This window comes from Antennarius striatus, chromosome 22, assembly GCF_040054535.1.
Source record: "Antennarius striatus isolate MH-2024 chromosome 22, ASM4005453v1, whole genome shotgun sequence".
NCBI lineage: Eukaryota > Metazoa > Chordata > Actinopteri > Lophiiformes > Antennariidae > Antennarius > Antennarius striatus.
In genome coordinates, this window is record NC_090797.1 from 12,438,901 (window position 1) to 12,455,579 (window position 16,679).

A 16,679-nucleotide genomic window follows, 5' to 3' on the forward strand; every position below is an offset into this window, starting at 1 on the left:
GGACAGGGAAGATAAATGGTTTGAGAGAGGAGTGAAAGAGGCCATCTCTGAACGGGGGGGGGGGTCTGCGACATCACCTTTCTCCCATTTATAATCATGTCCTTTCAAAACTCCCAAAAAGATTGTCTCAACAGATTGACCCAGGTGATGAGTCTCATGCTCATGACCCTCATTAGCATACAAAGGTGTAAGTCACATCTCAGTGACCCCCTCTGACACCCCCACCAACAATCGTTGAGGAACCAGATGGGTTTCAATGACGGTCGTTGGAATGTGAATATCACTGACCACACCCCCCAGGGTTAATAATGTGGGACATGATCAGCCACCCTCTGAACTGAAGCAGTCTCTTGGATGAGAGACGAAACGTCTTCAAGAACTTTCTTAACGTCCAGTGGATCGACTCATGACCTGGATGACTGAGAACCTACACAGACCGTTTAAAACCTAGTTAGTTAGTTAGTTCAAAAACTAATTCGTTTAAAGCCTATTAGTTAGTTTCTAGTTAGTTGTCTTTGTAGTCTGTGCCTGTATATTAATAATATATATATATGATATAATAGTAATGACATTTCTACAATGTCTCCGACAGTTTTTAAGCGTTTTTGGAGATTCACAGCTGACTACAGACTTCAGCCTCAGCCTCTTCATCAGTGGAAGACCTCTGATGACCTCAGAGACCCCACAAAGATTCAGGGGGCTGAACAACAGACGGGTTTATTTTCAAGTAAGTCTCTGGAAATTTAATCCACTACTGTCTATAACAGGAGCATCACAGCTTATGTGAACTTTTGCAAACAGGACAATGAAAAGTTTGTCTTCCTTTCTAACATGAAGTAGAAGTAGCTCAGAATTCCATTTCAGTACAATACATAAGACAAACCTGCTGTCAGCTTCAACCAGTAGTTATAAAATTAAATTTCTAATAGTATACTTATAATATATTTAATTTCTATTTAAATATTTAGTTGCTGCTTTCCTGTGGTTTAAGGTAATTTAAAAGCTTTAAATTACATAGTAGAATAGTAACATTGTAATCAGTTAGTGAAGGTACTAACTCAGTGTTTTCTGATGCCAATGACAGGACTAAGAACGTTCCTGAGGAAGAAAATCCATACCAGGAGACGTGGGTCTCAATCTCAGTCCATGGAGACACAGGAGCCGGACAAGAAAATCAGTCCAGTGAAGAAGAAGAAGAAGAATCAGTTTGAGGATAAATATTGCCAACTGTACCGACTCGGTGATGGAGGCCATGGATCTGTGTACGTGGGTTACAGGAAAAAAGATTTTCTCCGCGTAGCGATCAAGCACATTCCCCAGGCCTTCGTTTTCCGTGAAGACAACGACAGGAGCAAGATGCCTCTTGAAGTGCTTGTCATGATGAAGATGAGTCAACAAGCAGGAGGATCGGTTGGCCAGTCAGCATCCATTTCCCTCCTGGACCACTACGACCTGGAGGAGGAGCTCATCATCGTCATGGAATGTCCATTTCCAGCGGTTGACCTCTTGAATTACAGGAAGTCCAGAGGAGGTACTTTGGAGGAAGAGGAGGCCAGACTCTTCTTCAAGCAGCTGGTGGAAGCTGTCAGAGAACTTGATGCCAACAAGATTTTCCATGCAGACATCAAAATGGAAAATATCTTGGTTGACATCAGCAGCGGTGTTCCACGTTTGAGGATAATTGACTTTGGTCTAAGCATGTTTATCAACGACGGGGACACAATTGAAGATATATTTCCTGGAGCTCCATGCTATGACCCACCAGAGTGGTACTGGAGTTCAGTGTACAGCAGTAGGCCTGTTACTGTGTGGCAGATGGGAGTGGTTCTCCATGACATGCTGCACAGAGACTTTAATACAACGTTTTTCTTGGAGAATGGCCTCCGTATCAGTCAGGAGTTGTCTCCAAACTGCCAAAACGTGTTGCGTCTGTGTCTGGCTGAGGACCCTCAGCAGCGTCCCACTCTGGAGCAGCTCCTGAGTCATTCCTGGCTGGAATGAACCATAAGTCAACCCCCTGCTGGCCCATCGTCCCTGAGGGAAACTGAATCAGTGCCTGTATAATATTTTTTCTTGTATATAACATGTATTGTGAATGCATTTGTTTCGTAAACCATTGTCAATAAACTTGTGTGATTACTTTTAAGTCATTTCATATCAGAGTTCATGTTTTACATCAGCACAAATCCGACATGAGAGATATTAAAGGCTGATTCTGTAATTAACAAAATAACAAAGCAGGTTATTATTTGTCAATGTTAAATAATGCCAGTCAGAAGGTCGGACAGCTGAGCACTTTTGGAGTCCCGAATTTCTTTTTACTCGTAAAACACACAATGGGTGTACAAATTCAGGCACAACACAAAGAGGTTGTACTCAGTCACTTGATTTTAATGTGTTTCATGTGGTTCGGGCATAATATGAAGTACATGTTGTTGTCCACTGTGTTCATTATGGAGCAAATAGCTACTGTTTGTAAAATTATTATGAGCAAAAATGTAAAATAATTGATTGCGTACACGTGACTGTTACTTTTGAAAAAGTTCTAACTTGAGGTTTAATGTCTCCCTACTGTGACCTGTAGAGGGAAGTAACGTCATGAAATTCCACACAATGAATGGCAAAACTCAGGTTTTCAACCATTGAGATAGATCTGAGAAGATTGGCGTCTTTCTTAACACTGGAAAAATACTACTACTACTACTACTACTACTACTACTACTAATAATAATAATAAAAACAGAAACAACAACAACAACAACAATAATAATAATGATAATAATAATAATAATAATATTAATAATAATAATAATAATAATAAGGAGTAATACAATAATAATAATATAATAATACAGTAGCAGGCCTGTTACTGTGTGGCAGATGGGAGTGGTTCTCTATAACATGCTGCACCAACACTTTTTGAAGAGCCTCTGCATCAGTCAGAAGTTGTCTCCAAACTGCCAAAACGTGTTGCGTCTGTGTCTGGCTGAGGACCCTCAGCAGCGTCCCACTCTGGAGCAGCTCCTGAGTCATTCCTGGCTGGAATGAACCATAAGTCAACCCCCTGCTGGCCCATCGTCCCTGAGCGAAACTGAATCAGTGCCTGTATCTTTTCTTGTATATAACATGTGTATTTGTTTAGTAAATCTTTTGTCAATAAATTTGTGTGATAATTTTGTGTCCGAGTTCATGTTTTATATCAGCACAAATACTACATGAGGGATGTTAAAAGCTGATTCAGTAATTTTGGTTGCATGTCATAAAATGATTCGAACAAAGTAGGTTATCATGTCACTCATGAATAATGGGAGAATGAAATCAGGAAGCACACGAACACAAGTACAGCCCACCGTAATGATGGAACTGAAGTGGCTTTTCACTCTGATATAAACCACAAAGGAAAACCACCATGGACCCTGACAGTAAAGGGATAACGTTCCCAGGTGTTGAAAAGTGAAAATGTGTAATTAGCATCACTGCCCGCTAGATGGCGCTTCAAGCAAAATCTGAAAAGAAAGGTTTAAACTGGGAAGTATCTGCGCCCTAGATGAGGGAGTTTATTACTTGAAGTAAAAAAATATTTCCAATCCTTTCTAACTTTCTAACAGGGACAAAGCGAAAGGTTTTTTTTTGTGTTGGCTATGTCAGTCAGAGAAGGTACTCTGATCAGATCTCACCTGTAGATGGAGGCCCCGCCTCCGCGATTCATGTCAAATTAAGTTGAATAAAAACAAACCTTTTGGAGGCCACGCCCAGCAGCAAACTGTCGCCATGGAGATGCACAAAAACAATTGCGTGTAAAATGACATAAATCCTCTTGAGTGGTGAGACTGACTCGTATTTCAAGCTCGAGTCATTTTTTGTGGTCTCCGTCTCCAGTCACTGAGGACAGAAGTTCTGCTCGATGTGAAGATCCAGAAAGCTCTGCAGACGGTGAGTTTAAAACGACTGTGGTCCGGACACAGGTTCCACCTGAGAACAGGGTCCATGAAGGTTCCACGGTTTCTGGATTCAGACTGAAAAGTAAACAGATCGGAACCTTTGACCCAGAACCAGCTGATCCGGGTCATAACCTCTTCCCCAGTAGTGACCAGTGATAAAGAAAGCTACCTCAGCCCCGCCCCTCCACCCACCTGACATTTAGCCCGGCCAATCAGTCATCCCTGCCTCAGCAAACATGTCCACCTTCATGCTGGTCTGTGAATGTACCGCCCACTGAACACCAGTGTGTGTGTGTGTGTGTGTGTGTGAACCAACCTTCGTCACACCCTGAGGGGTTGTGTGAGTTCTCAGCCTGTTGACTGTTCGTGTGTGTGTGCGCAATATTTTCTAAAATATCTAAATAAATTTGATATCTATCAGTTGCGTGACTTTTTTTTAGTCCCGTTCAGGAATCACAAACATTTAAGGGACTTAAAACCTTTTGAATCCGGTGACCAATCAGAACCAGGCATCAACATCTGGACGCAACGCTGAAGCTAACTAAACGTTAGCAGGACAGCTGTCAGAAACAACTTCTTCACACAGATCTTTATGCTGCTGGAACTCTATTTGTCTTTTTAAAGAAGGAAAACAGGACTGAACAAAACCCTGAACAAAAATACTTGAGCGCCCCTAACCCTAAATTGCCAGCGAGAACAGCCGGCAGCAGGAACGTGGGTATTGGGTTTGCGCCGGTCCTCACAGATAGAAGAGGAGGTCATCCAGCTTCATGTTGGGCTCCCTGTGGAGGCTCTGGCCCACCAGGAAGGCCAGCTTGTGGGCGTACTGGCAGGGAGCCGGCACCCGGATCACCCCCTAAAGCACCAGAGGGAACAGGTCGGAAGCCCAGACCTCAGTGACCTCTGCTAAGGGGTCAGGTCAGGACCAGGGTTTGTTCTGGTCATGTGATCAAAATCAGTTTACAACAAATGCCACTTCCCACTGATAGAGACTGGTTAGCTTGTGTTTCATGACAAGTTCACAACACTGGACCCACTGTGGCACGTCAGACACCTGGGTGAGGTCATCACTGTTAATATGTAGAATCAGTTCAAGCTCTCCAAAGTGGAATGGTTACCACTGATACTTACACAGGTAAAGTCAGATTCTGCAGCACTGACCTCAGCTGAGTTTCTGTTTGTCCAGGATGGGGTCCAGATGCTCGCTATCCAGAGAACTTCATACAGGATGCACAGCTTCTGCACTGGAATGGTCCGTTCAAACCGTGGAATTACCCGGCTGTTCACCTGGATCTGTGGGAGAAGTGGTTCATCCCAGACCCCTCCAAAAAGTTTTCATTGGTACGACCTTAGATCGACCACTGACAACTTTGGAACCTACCATGTTAGACCCACTGGGGATATGAAGCGTGTGAGGGGCAAGACTTTCTTAAACAATAATAAATTATGTAACAAAATATTAATTTTTCATTCACTACAGGAGAATGTTCTTGAGAAGTTGTCGGACAAACTGCTTGAGAAACCATTTGTGCTGTTTGTCAGGTCAATTCAGGAACTGCGACCCTTTCTGTTGTAGCAGATAAAGCCACCACATTTGTACTTGTATGAATGTGCTCCAAGTGAAAAAACTCCCATCTAGACACATAGACACAAAACTCAAAAGTATTCTGACATGCAAGATTAAACGTGTTTGCACACTGATGTATTTAGTCTGGTTTATTGAGTTGATCAACTGTCTTATTCTTTAGATATAAGTCAAACTTGTCAATTAAACTGTGAACAAACATTTCCACTTACATTCTGTTGCCTACACACCAGATTACCACAGCAAGGTAATGTCTCTACTCAGCGACAGCAGCACTGATGAGACCCTGAAGCACGACCCAACCAGCAGCTACAAAAACAACGTGGTGGAATGCCTACAAATGGAGGAAACTATAAACCACCTGCTATACCATTGCCTGTACCCTGGGGAAGCCATTCCATGCATATATGGGCTGCACAAAATCATAAAGAAGGAGACCCTTCTGCATCACATACGACATCGCCAAGCATGTTGCCACCATCTTGGCCCCATTCGTAAGGAAGAACCACTACCAAATACAGAACTCCATGGACATTGTGGAAAAGGTGAGAGGACTGAGATTGGATACAGATGAGACCATGGTATCCTATGACGTCACCTCCCTGTTCACATGTGTTCATGCAATGGAGGCAGTGGAAGCAGTAAGGCAACGGCTTTCACAGGACAACACCCTCAGCGACAGGACAAACTTCAACCCTGACCAGATCTGCCAACTTCTGGACCTCTGCCTAAACAGCAACTTTTTCCAGTACAGAGGGAGCTTCTATAGGCAGAAACACGGATGTGCCATGGGCTCTCAGGTGTCTCCTGTTGCGTCCAATCTGTACATGGAAGAAGTGGAACACATGGCCCTGACCTCATTCAAAGGAGCAACACCAAGCCACTGGTTCCGGTACATGGACGACACAAGAGCAAAATCCACGAGGGGCAACCTTTCACATCAACTCGGTGGACAGCAACATCAAAGATGACGGAAGTGTGAGTGTTGGGGTATACAGGACTCCAACACAAACAGACCAACACCTGTTTTTTGACTCTCACCATCCATTTGGGCACCAGCTTGGCGCCATCAGGACACTGACAAACAGGCCTGACAAGTCACCAACCAGTACCCAAGACCAGGTGAAAGAACAGGATATCCTGACTGGACCTTTGTGAAGGCTCACAGAAGATCCAGAAGAATAACACAGTGAGGACAGAAGAGAAGGAGAGCAGGCGTAACGGTACAGTGATCCCATGTGTGTCTGGAGTGTCTGAAAAACTGAGGAAGATTTTTGACAAACACCAGATTCTTGTGTATTTTAAGTGTTTTTGGAGACGCTGCCCCTTCATCCAGTGCTGTCCACCCTCCTGTGTGGTGTGGTCCAGGAATCTATTTTCTTACGGTTAGAATCAGGAAATCCACTCAGTTTAGGTCATTCAGGAGACTTTGACAATATTGACAGGCATTTTTCATCATTTTTGTCAGTATCTTGATTCATCCGTCAACTTTATGTTCCGCTGATCATGTTAAAAGGAGGCTGGAGAGTTTGGAGCAGGCTGGGCAGGAGGAGTATGGCCTGGACAAGTTGGCGGTTTGTCGTACATGAAGAACAACCAGTCACACTTACATTTATGCCTCTGGGCAAATAAAAGACACCAGTTCATCTTTACACGTGTTTTTGTGGTGACAGGAAGCTGGAGAGATCCGACACCAAACTCTACCTAGAGAAGATTTTTATAGAGACAGAACAGAATTATGTTTTAACACTGTTTTATTTTAATTAGTCTCTCAGTTAACAGGAGAACCAGTGTGTCTTAATGGAGGAGTGAGTTCTACACAGTGTAATTTAGTTTACAGTGAATTAGTAAGAGTTTCTGCCCCCTCCACAGGCAGTAAAGAGTGCAGTGAAATGTCCTGTTTGGAGATGAAGTGATGTTTGTGTTGTGGTTCAGTGACTTCACAGCTGGATGTTCACTGACGCGGAGCTGGACAGACAGAACCTGGACAGACAGACAGATGAAGCTGCTGCTCAGTTCTGTCAGACCTTCACCTTCATATGATTGTCTGACTCATATGACCGGAAAGAACACAGTCCGCTCTGTTTCCTCTGAGTTCATATGAACGGGTCTGAATGGACGGGGCGCCACCTGCAGGCAGGAGGCTGGAAAAACAGTTCAAAACGTAAAGGAATCAAAAACTACTCAATTCTGTTGCCTGTGGCAACGCTCAAAGACTGCACAAGTCCAGACCACATGTTCCAATACATTTATAGGAATAAAACCTGTAATCCTTATAAACTCTGCCTAAGCCTGTTCTAATTTTTTGAATGTGGGTTATTCAGTCGGTTTAACAAATTTATTCCCAGGTTGCAGACTGTAATTTCATCTGTGCTGTATGTCGTGCATACATGGTACAATTCAAAATAAAGTTGACTATGTTTTTTCAAATATAAATGGGTCTTCTCTGCTGTCCAGGCACCCATTGTTTTTCATCATACAAAATATTCGGAAATTTCCATATTAATTTAAGAAATATTGTACATTATTTCATATCATTAAATATTAATCAATAATGTAGAAAAACAAATCTGCTTTTGTTAAATTGTTATTAATAATTTTTTGTTTGTGCTGTAACGCAAATAATAAACGAGATGAAGCTGCTTGATTTCTACTCAGGATTTGGTGTTTAATTCTTATTAAAATGAGAGTCGGAGGCTTTTAAAGTCATATTTGTCGGCTTTTTAATATTTATTTCAGATGCGAAAAACAATGAGCCAAAGTTGCACATGAAGCTGTCAGACAGCGTCACAATGTTAAAGTGTTTCCACAATTTTTATTTTTATGTAGCCAGGTCAAATAGACAATGCATTTATAATAAAGCGGTTACACATTTCTTCATGCTGCCTGGTGTTACGTTGTTGGTTGGCCAGTAGGAGTCGCACTTTTAGTTGCGTCCACGGGACGTTTACCTGGGCTGACGTCTGTCACGTGGGATGTTAGTGGCGCGAAAGTTATGCATCTGACGTCGGGTCACGTGGGACGTAATTGGCGCGCTGCAGTCGCACACTCACTTTGTGGATGAGACAGATGCGGAGCGGAGACAGGTGGTTATCGCTGAGTTTGAAAAAGACGCCAAATTGACCACGTTGTGGAGGATAAGATTAATTTCTTGGCGTAAGTAATCTTAAGGTTGTTATTTCAGTTTGGGCATTATATGAAAGAATTATTTTGGTGATGTTGCTGACTGAGTCCGTTTATGCAGAGGGGAGAGCACACCGCTTGACGTGCTTATCAAGTGTTCGTCGTCATTTCTAGAAATGAAACCCTGTTTAGGATATTAAGGTATGTGTAATAACTACAATGTACTGTGTATCCAAGATGTTTCTGTGATGTTGTATTGCACATGTATTTTTAGAATGATGCTCAGTAGTGTGTATTTTATTTTATAGAAATTGCCACTACTGTTGTCTTGTCTTGTCTGGTGTTGTCTTGTGAAGGTTAAGTTTTAGTTTTAATCAAAGTTTTATTTGTTATCTTTTATTTTTCCTTTATTATCCTCCAAATCGTTTCGGGGAGGTAAATGGAAATTTTATTGTTTATGTTTTAATAAACTGCCAATTCGACCAAATTTAATGCTGTCCTCTACCTGAGTTGGGGGGGGGAGAACAGTCGGGAAATAGAACCCACATTTGGGGAGCCCTCAGACTGTGTGTGTGTCTCGGTGTTGTCCGGCTGGCCACACATAGCCTGGTCACATAACCGCTCCTCTTTTTGGTGTCAGAAGTGGGATTTCCAGGTTGATTTGGCCTATAGATTATTTTTTGTGGTTTGATAAGATTTTGGTAGTGCTAGCGCCTAGTAACAAGACAACAGTAGTGGCGAAGAGGAGTTCTGCCCAGCCTGGTGAGAGTACCACTGCTACGTGAGGACGAGACGTCAGCGGCACGGGGCTAGGGGACCAGAGAAACAAGAATTCCCAGAGACTGTGAGGTTCAAAAAGAGACATTACATGATGTCGGAAGGGGAAGAAACCCCAGGGGTGTCCAGGCCAGTCCAAGTCGGGGGAGAGTCGGCTGCATCATCGAGTGGAGATCACCTGTCAAGTCTACAGTCACAATTAACTGAGCTGAGTAAAAAACATGATGCTGTGATGTCCAGTATTGCCTCTTTGGGTAATGCACAACCAAGGTCTGTTGTATATGTACCAAGAGAAAGGCAGATTGTACCTTTTAATGGTGACTCAGGAAAAGATGCTCAGTCTGTTGATGAGTTTATTGACGAGATAGAAAGGGCAATAAGTCTGAGAGGTCTAAGGGAAGCTGACCAAGTAGACTTTATCCTGTCACATTTAAGAGGATCTGCCTTAGATGAAATTAAGTTACGCACATATAGACAGGATAAGAAACCCAGTGATCTGTTTTCATACCTACGGGAGGCGTTTAGAGAGAAACGCACCACACCACAGTTGCTACATGCATTCTACGCGCGCAGACAGTCAGAGGGAGAAGACCTGAGAGACTATTCGCATGCCCTCTCTCAGCTGTTCAATACCGCGTTACTCACTTCTCCTGACGTTGTTTGTGACCCACAGCTTGCGGTGCGCGACCAGTTCATTGAAGGTTTGCGTGACTCCACCCTTCGTCGTGAACTCAGGAGGCTCACAAGAGAAAAACCACAATCCAGCCTGGTTGAGGTTAGAGAGGAGGCTATTATGTGGACCATGGAGGATCGACCCAGAGGTAGCAGTGTGGCGAGGAGTAGAAACATGGTGGGAGATAGACTTGATGGACATCCAGTGAACAGTGTGTCTGCTCATGACTCTGGAAGTGATTTAACCTTAGCTCTCCAGGAAGTTGTTAAAATGATGGCTGAACAAGGCAAGGCGATTGGAGAGCTGACCAGTGCCGTACGTGAGCTCACCAGTCAGAAAACCAGGCCTAGTGCGACAAGCTTACCTAATAAGCCGAAGGTAACTCCCAGATACACGGAAGATGGCCAGCCTATATGCCTAAGGTGTGAAGGAGTAGGCCATATGGCCAGGCAGTGCACTACACGCAGGGCCCAAACTAGTCCAAGGCCTACAGTGCAGGGAAACGAGGATCCTCGGTTGCAATGAGCCGCGCAATGCGAGGCAGATCGGAAGGCTCACCGCAGACTTTGACTAAAGAAAGGTTTTTGCAGAATGCAGTAGGAAAATGTCCGGTTGTAGACATTCAGATAGGCGGCATCCCCCTGAAGTGTCTCCTGGATACAGGAAGTAATGTAAGTACTTTGACCGAGCGTTTTTTCAGAAACCACCTACATGGAGATGATAAGGACATGCATCATACATCAAAATGGCTAAAAATCACTGCAGCTAACAAACTACCCTTACCGTATCTTGGCTATGTTGAGCTGGATATACAAGTCATGGGGATCTCTATTCCTGAATGTGGGTTTTTGATAATCAGAGATGATAATACAACCGACACAAAGGGTCTTGACTCTTGCCCGCCAGGAATAATTGGAATGAACATAGCTAAACGGTGCAAGCAGTTGATACTGACTGAGTTTGATGAAGCGCTTGGAGGTGAACTAGACTCGGACTGGCGAGGAGTCTTTCAACGTGTACAGGAGGCGGAAGTAGGTGGAAAGACAGTCATGGCTCGTATAGCACAAAAGGACAAGTGTCACTTGCCTGCGCTATCAGTAGTCACGGTGAATGTGAGAAACCCTAAAAGAGACTTTGGTGACGCTTCCACTCTGATATTTGAGTCAAGCAATACCCCACTGCCTGGTGGAGTTATTGTAGTACCCACTGTTGTGTCTGCTAGCAGCCACATTTTCCCAGTGCAAGTAGTTAACGTGTCACCAGTTGATGTTTGGCTCCCACCGAAAGTCAGATTGGGTATTATGACCCCATGCCACAGCATTGGAAATGATCTGTGTGAAGTTCAGTTTCAGCGCATATCAGCTACTCATGAAGAAGTAACTGTCAGTCAGAGAGATGTTGAAAAATCAGACACAGAAGTACAGACACTTTTTGATCGGCTGCACATAGGTGGTACACCAGAACAACGAGTAAAGTTAAAAGCCTTGTTGCTGAAATATGCAGATGTTTTTGCAGTCCACGATGAGGACTTAGGCTATACAGATCGAGTCACACATGAGATCCCTGTAAGGGATGAAACCCCAATTTCCCAGCCTTACAGACGTATCCCACCAAACCAGTATCAGGAGGTGAGGGATCACATCTCAGAACTGTTGCGCAAGGGAGTTATTCAACAGAGTTCCAGTTCATATGCATCTCCCATAGTCTTGGTCAGGAAGCCTGATAGTAGTCTAAGGCTATGTGTAGACTACAGGAAGCTGAACCTAAAAACCCGGCGTGACGCATTTCCATTGCCCCGTATTGATGAAAGTTTGGATGCCCTGAGCGGTGCAGAGTTTTTCTCCAGCATTGATCTTGCAAGTGGTTACCATCAAGTTGCTGTCCATGAAAGAGATAGACACAAAACAGCTTTCATAACTCCGTTTGGCCTTTATGAATATCTGCGAATGCCGTTTGGGTTATGCAATGCGCCTGCAACCTTTCAACGATTAATGCAGGCAACAATGAGTGATCTTGTTTTCCAAATGGTCCTGGTTTATTTGGATGACCTGCTAGTGTTTTCACACACTTTTGAAGAACACCTGAAGAGACTGGAAATAGTCCTTAAGAGGTTAAAGGAGACAGGTTTAAAAGTAAAAGTGGAAAAATGTCACTTTCTTCAGTCTGAGGTCAAGTTTTTGGGTCATCAGGTTTCAGCTCAGGGTGTGGGTACTGACCCAGATAAGATCAGTGCAGTGAAGGCTTGGCCCCTTCCGAATAATGTAAAAGAACTCAGATCCTTTTTGGGGTTCTGCAGTTATTACAGAAGGTTCATTAAAGGGTTTTCACAGGTGGCAGGACCTCTCCATGAGGTTGTAAATGCATGTGGTAAAGAGAGGTGCCCAGCTAAGGTCAGCAAATTGTTTGAGGCAGCGTGGACACCTACCTGTGCCCATGCTTTTGAACTACTTAAGGAAGAATTAACCAAGGCTCCCATGCTTGGTTATGCAGACTTCAACTTACCGTTTGTCCTAGAGACGGATGCTAGTAACCTTGGCTTAGGTGCAGTGTTGTATCAGGTTCAGAGTGGAAAGAAAAAAGTCATGGCTTATGCTAGTCGCAGACTGAGAGGCGCGGAAAAGAATGACAGAAATTACAGCAGTATGAAATTGGAACTTCTTGCGTTAAAATGGGCTGTAACTGAGAAGTTCAGGAGTTATCTGCTGGGATCCAAGTTCACAGTCCTAACTGATAACAACCCGCTATGCCACCTTTCTACTGCTAAGCTAGGTGCTATCCAACAGCGCTGGGTTGCACAGTTGGCTGTGTTCGATTTTGAAGTCAAGTACCGGCCTGGTCGTTGTAACTCAGCGGCCGATGCTCTCTCTAGACAGCCAGCGTTGAATGAGTCTGATCCTGAGTCGGAGGATGCAGAATTTGATGGTTGTGTTGCAATTTGTGACAGTCTTAGAACAGGCACGGCTGTAGGGCTAGAGTTGGGGACCGCAGGGGTCGAACACCACCAGGTGAGACAATTAAAAGTCTCAGAACCCAATGATGGAGAGAATGGTCTGTTGCATAGTAACACCCCCACGCTCCCTGGTTATACCAAAACTGAACTCCAGACATTGCAAGCCTCAGACCCAACACTTAGGGTTTTGAAAGCGTTGTGGGATAAGAAACAGAAACCCTCTTTTCAGGAAAGACAAGTTCTACCTGCTCCAGTGCGATCCCTATTGAAACAATGGCCCAGGTTGACAGAAAAAGATGGACTCTTGTATAGAGAAATTGAGGATGTGAGCCTTGGAAAATGTTTTCAGCTGTTGTTACCTGCTTGTCTCAGAGAAAAGGTGCTCACCAGTGTGCATAATCAGATGGGCCACCAAGGGATAGAACGCACACTTGGACTTCTAAAGCAGAGATGTTTTTGGGGAGGTATGCATGAAGAGGTTGAACAATGGGTTAAAAATTGTCAGAGGTGTGTCCTAACTAAACTGCCACAACCCAAGATCCGTGCACCCCAGACTCCATTTTTAGCGACCCGTCCTCTTGAAGTTGTAGCTGTAGACTACACTACACTTGAACGTGCAAGTGATGGATGTGAAAATGTTCTGGTACTCACCGATGTTTTTACCAAGTTCAGTCAGGCGTTCCCGACACGAAATCAGAGAGCTGACACCACTGCTAAAGTTATCTTAAGGGAGTGGTTCATGAAATACGGGGTCCCCGAGCGCTTGCATTCAGATCAGGGCCGAAATTTTGAGAGTGCTGTTATTGCTGAACTCTGCAGATTGTACGGGGTGAAAAAGACACGTACTACACCTCATCATCCACAAGGAAACCCCCAGTGTGAGAGGTTCAACCGAACCTTGCATGACCTCTTGAAAACACTTCCTCCCGAGAAAAAGCGCCGCTGGCCTGAACATCTAGCTGAATTGGTATACGCCTATAATGCTACCCCACACTCCTCAACTGGTTACTCACCCTACCACATGTTGTTTGGGGTACGACCCCATCTCCCAGTGGATGCTCTGTTGGGGCAACAAAAAGACAAAGATGAAACTGCAGACTGGCTCGCTGCTCACAGAGAGCGATTGCAGAATGCACATGAGAGAGCACGAGCAGTAGCTGAAAGAAAATCTGCAGAAAGAATGGTCCGTCAAAATGCAAAAGTTCACTGTCCACCTGTTGAGATTGGACAGTATGTGTACCTTCGACATCGTCCTCTAGGCAGAAATAAGATTCAAGATGCATGGTCCTCAAAAGTTTATGAAGTTATTGAGGTACAGGGAACAACATACTCAGTAGTCCCTGTGAATGGAGGTCCCTTGAAAAGAGTTCATAGGTCTAACCTCCGACTTTGCGTTGAGCCCATTCCATCTCCAAGGCAGGACCACCAAACAAATCTTTCTCCTCACCAGCACGAAGATGAGGCAGACCCCGAATCCACAGATTCAGACCCTGAATTCCTATTGGTGGAACAAGTTGAAAATCCTAGTGATCAAGAGTTAGATAACCTAGGAAGCCACCTAGAAGACGAGACCATAAATGAAACTGGAAGTGAGCGACTGTCAGACGTTGCAGACAGGAGCCACAGCCCAGATGAAGACTACTCCCCTCACCTGGAGCAGGTGATGGAAAGCCCGGGTTTGCCTAGAGAACTGTCAGAGAGACCAGTACCTGTGCCGCGGCAGAGGGTGGAGCCAACCAGTGCAACCCCACCTACACCCGCCCCGCGTAGAAGTCTTAGAACAACCGCGGGTAAAAATCGAAATCCATTCAACTTGCCTACATCAGCATGTAACACTGTGTCTTTCACGCCAGATGTACTGTCTCGAGTACTAGCGGGTATGGTGCTTTATACTTCAAAAGTTAATGCAGGAGATGATGTGTAGGAAGTCATCGGGACGTTAACTTCAGGCAGGGGAGAATGTAGCCAGGTCAAATAGACAATGCATTTATAATAAAGCGGTTACACAATTCTTCATGCTGCCTGGTGTTACGCTGTTGGTTGGCCAGTAGGAGTCGCACTTTTAGTTGCGTCCACGGGACGTTTACCTGGGCTGACGTCTGTTCACGTGGGATGTTAGTGGCGCGAAAGTTATGCATCTGACGTCTGTTCACGTGGGATGTTAGTGGCGCGAAAGTTATGCATCTGACGTCGGGTCACGTGGGACGTGATTGGCGCGCTACAGTCGCACACTCACTTTGTGGATGAGACAGATGCGGAGCGGAGACAGGTGGTTATCGCTGAGTTTGAAAAAGACGCCAAATTGACCACGTTGTGGAGGATAAGATTAATTTCTTGGCGTAAGTAATCTTAAGGTTGTTATTTCAGTTTGGGCATTATATGAAAGAATTATTTTGGTGATGTTGCTGACTGATTCCGTTTATGCAGAGGGGAGAGCACACCGCTTGACGTGCTTATCAAGTGTTCGTCATCATTTCTAGAAGTGAAACCCTGTTTAGGATATTAAGGTATGTGTAATAACTACAATGTACTGTGTATCTAAGATGTTTCTGTGATGTTGTATTGCACATGTAATTTTAGAATGATGCTCAGTAGTGTGTATTTTATTTTATAGAAATTGCCACTACTGTTGTCTTGTCTTGTCTGGTGTTGTCTTGTGAAGGTTAAGTTTTAGTTTTAATCAAAGTTTTATTTGTTATCTTTTATTTTTCCTTTATTATCCTCCAAATCGTTTCGGGGAGGTAAATGGAAATTTTATTGTTTATGTTTTAATAAACTGCCAATTCGACCAAATTTAATGCTGTCCTTTACCTGAGTTGGGGGGGGAGAACAGTCGGGAAATAGAACCCACATTTGGGGAGCCCTCAGACTGTGTGTGTGTCTCGGTGTTGTCCGGCTGGCCACACATAGCCTGGTCACATTTATCATAAAAAAATTTTTTAAAACATAATTGTCTGATGTAGTATTAAATATTTCCTCATAGTCCTTCGTTTCTGGTCTGAATTATGAGATTATTTTTTTAATTCAGACCCAGCGGGTCCCAAACCGGTTCGTTTTCCGGACAACGGCTGAGTCCATAACGCTGCTGCAGCCGGTGACGTCACAAAGACCCTAACTTCAAAGCCAAACCGCCTCAGGTATCAACACCTGTGTAACGTTACTGAGACAGACCCTCACAGTTACACTACAGTCAGCACCGAGATCCGAGCAGCACTCAACTTGTTTCTGTCATCGATCTGCAGCCATGAAAGGTAAATCCACCAACATTTAATTCCACCCGTGGAAAACTGTTATTCAGTGTTTAATCAAGAAAAAATAGAAACACACAGAGAAAATTCACGTTTGTGGTTCATCATATCAGAGGTGACTTCAGGGATTCGAATCATTATCAAAAAATTTGGATTACAAGTATTGCAAAATGAAATTTGAAAATTGATGATCTCTAATTACATCCCATGAAGCGATGATGTCAGTGTTCGTGTGTCCGTCCTTCCATCCATTAAATATCTTTTATCTTTCTATCTGTTGCAGATAGAAAGATAAAACAAAAAGCACAATCCTCGGGCAACAAAGGGGATGAAAATGAGATGATGACCTTGACCTTGAGAAAACTAGGTCAAGGTCAAATTT

At 44.0% G+C, this 16,679-nt stretch overlaps 1 protein-coding gene across 1 annotated transcript; it reads left to right on the plus strand.

The window, feature by feature from the left end:
• Positions 1 to 1,146: 1,146 nt before the first annotated feature.
• On the plus strand, positions 1,147 to 2,001 carry LOC137589658 (serine/threonine-protein kinase pim-3-like). Its single transcript, XM_068307520.1, has one exon. It carries the CDS (start codon positions 1,147 to 1,149, stop codon positions 1,999 to 2,001), a length of 855 nt encoding a protein of 284 aa, XP_068163621.1.
• Positions 2,002 to 16,679: the final 14,678 nt, after the last annotated feature.

What these genes read in the sequence shown, in the direction of transcription:
- LOC137589658 (XM_068307520.1), top strand. Translation starts at nt 1,147, where the DNA reads ATGGAGACACAGGAGCCGGACAAGAAAATCAGTCCAGTGAAGAAGAAG.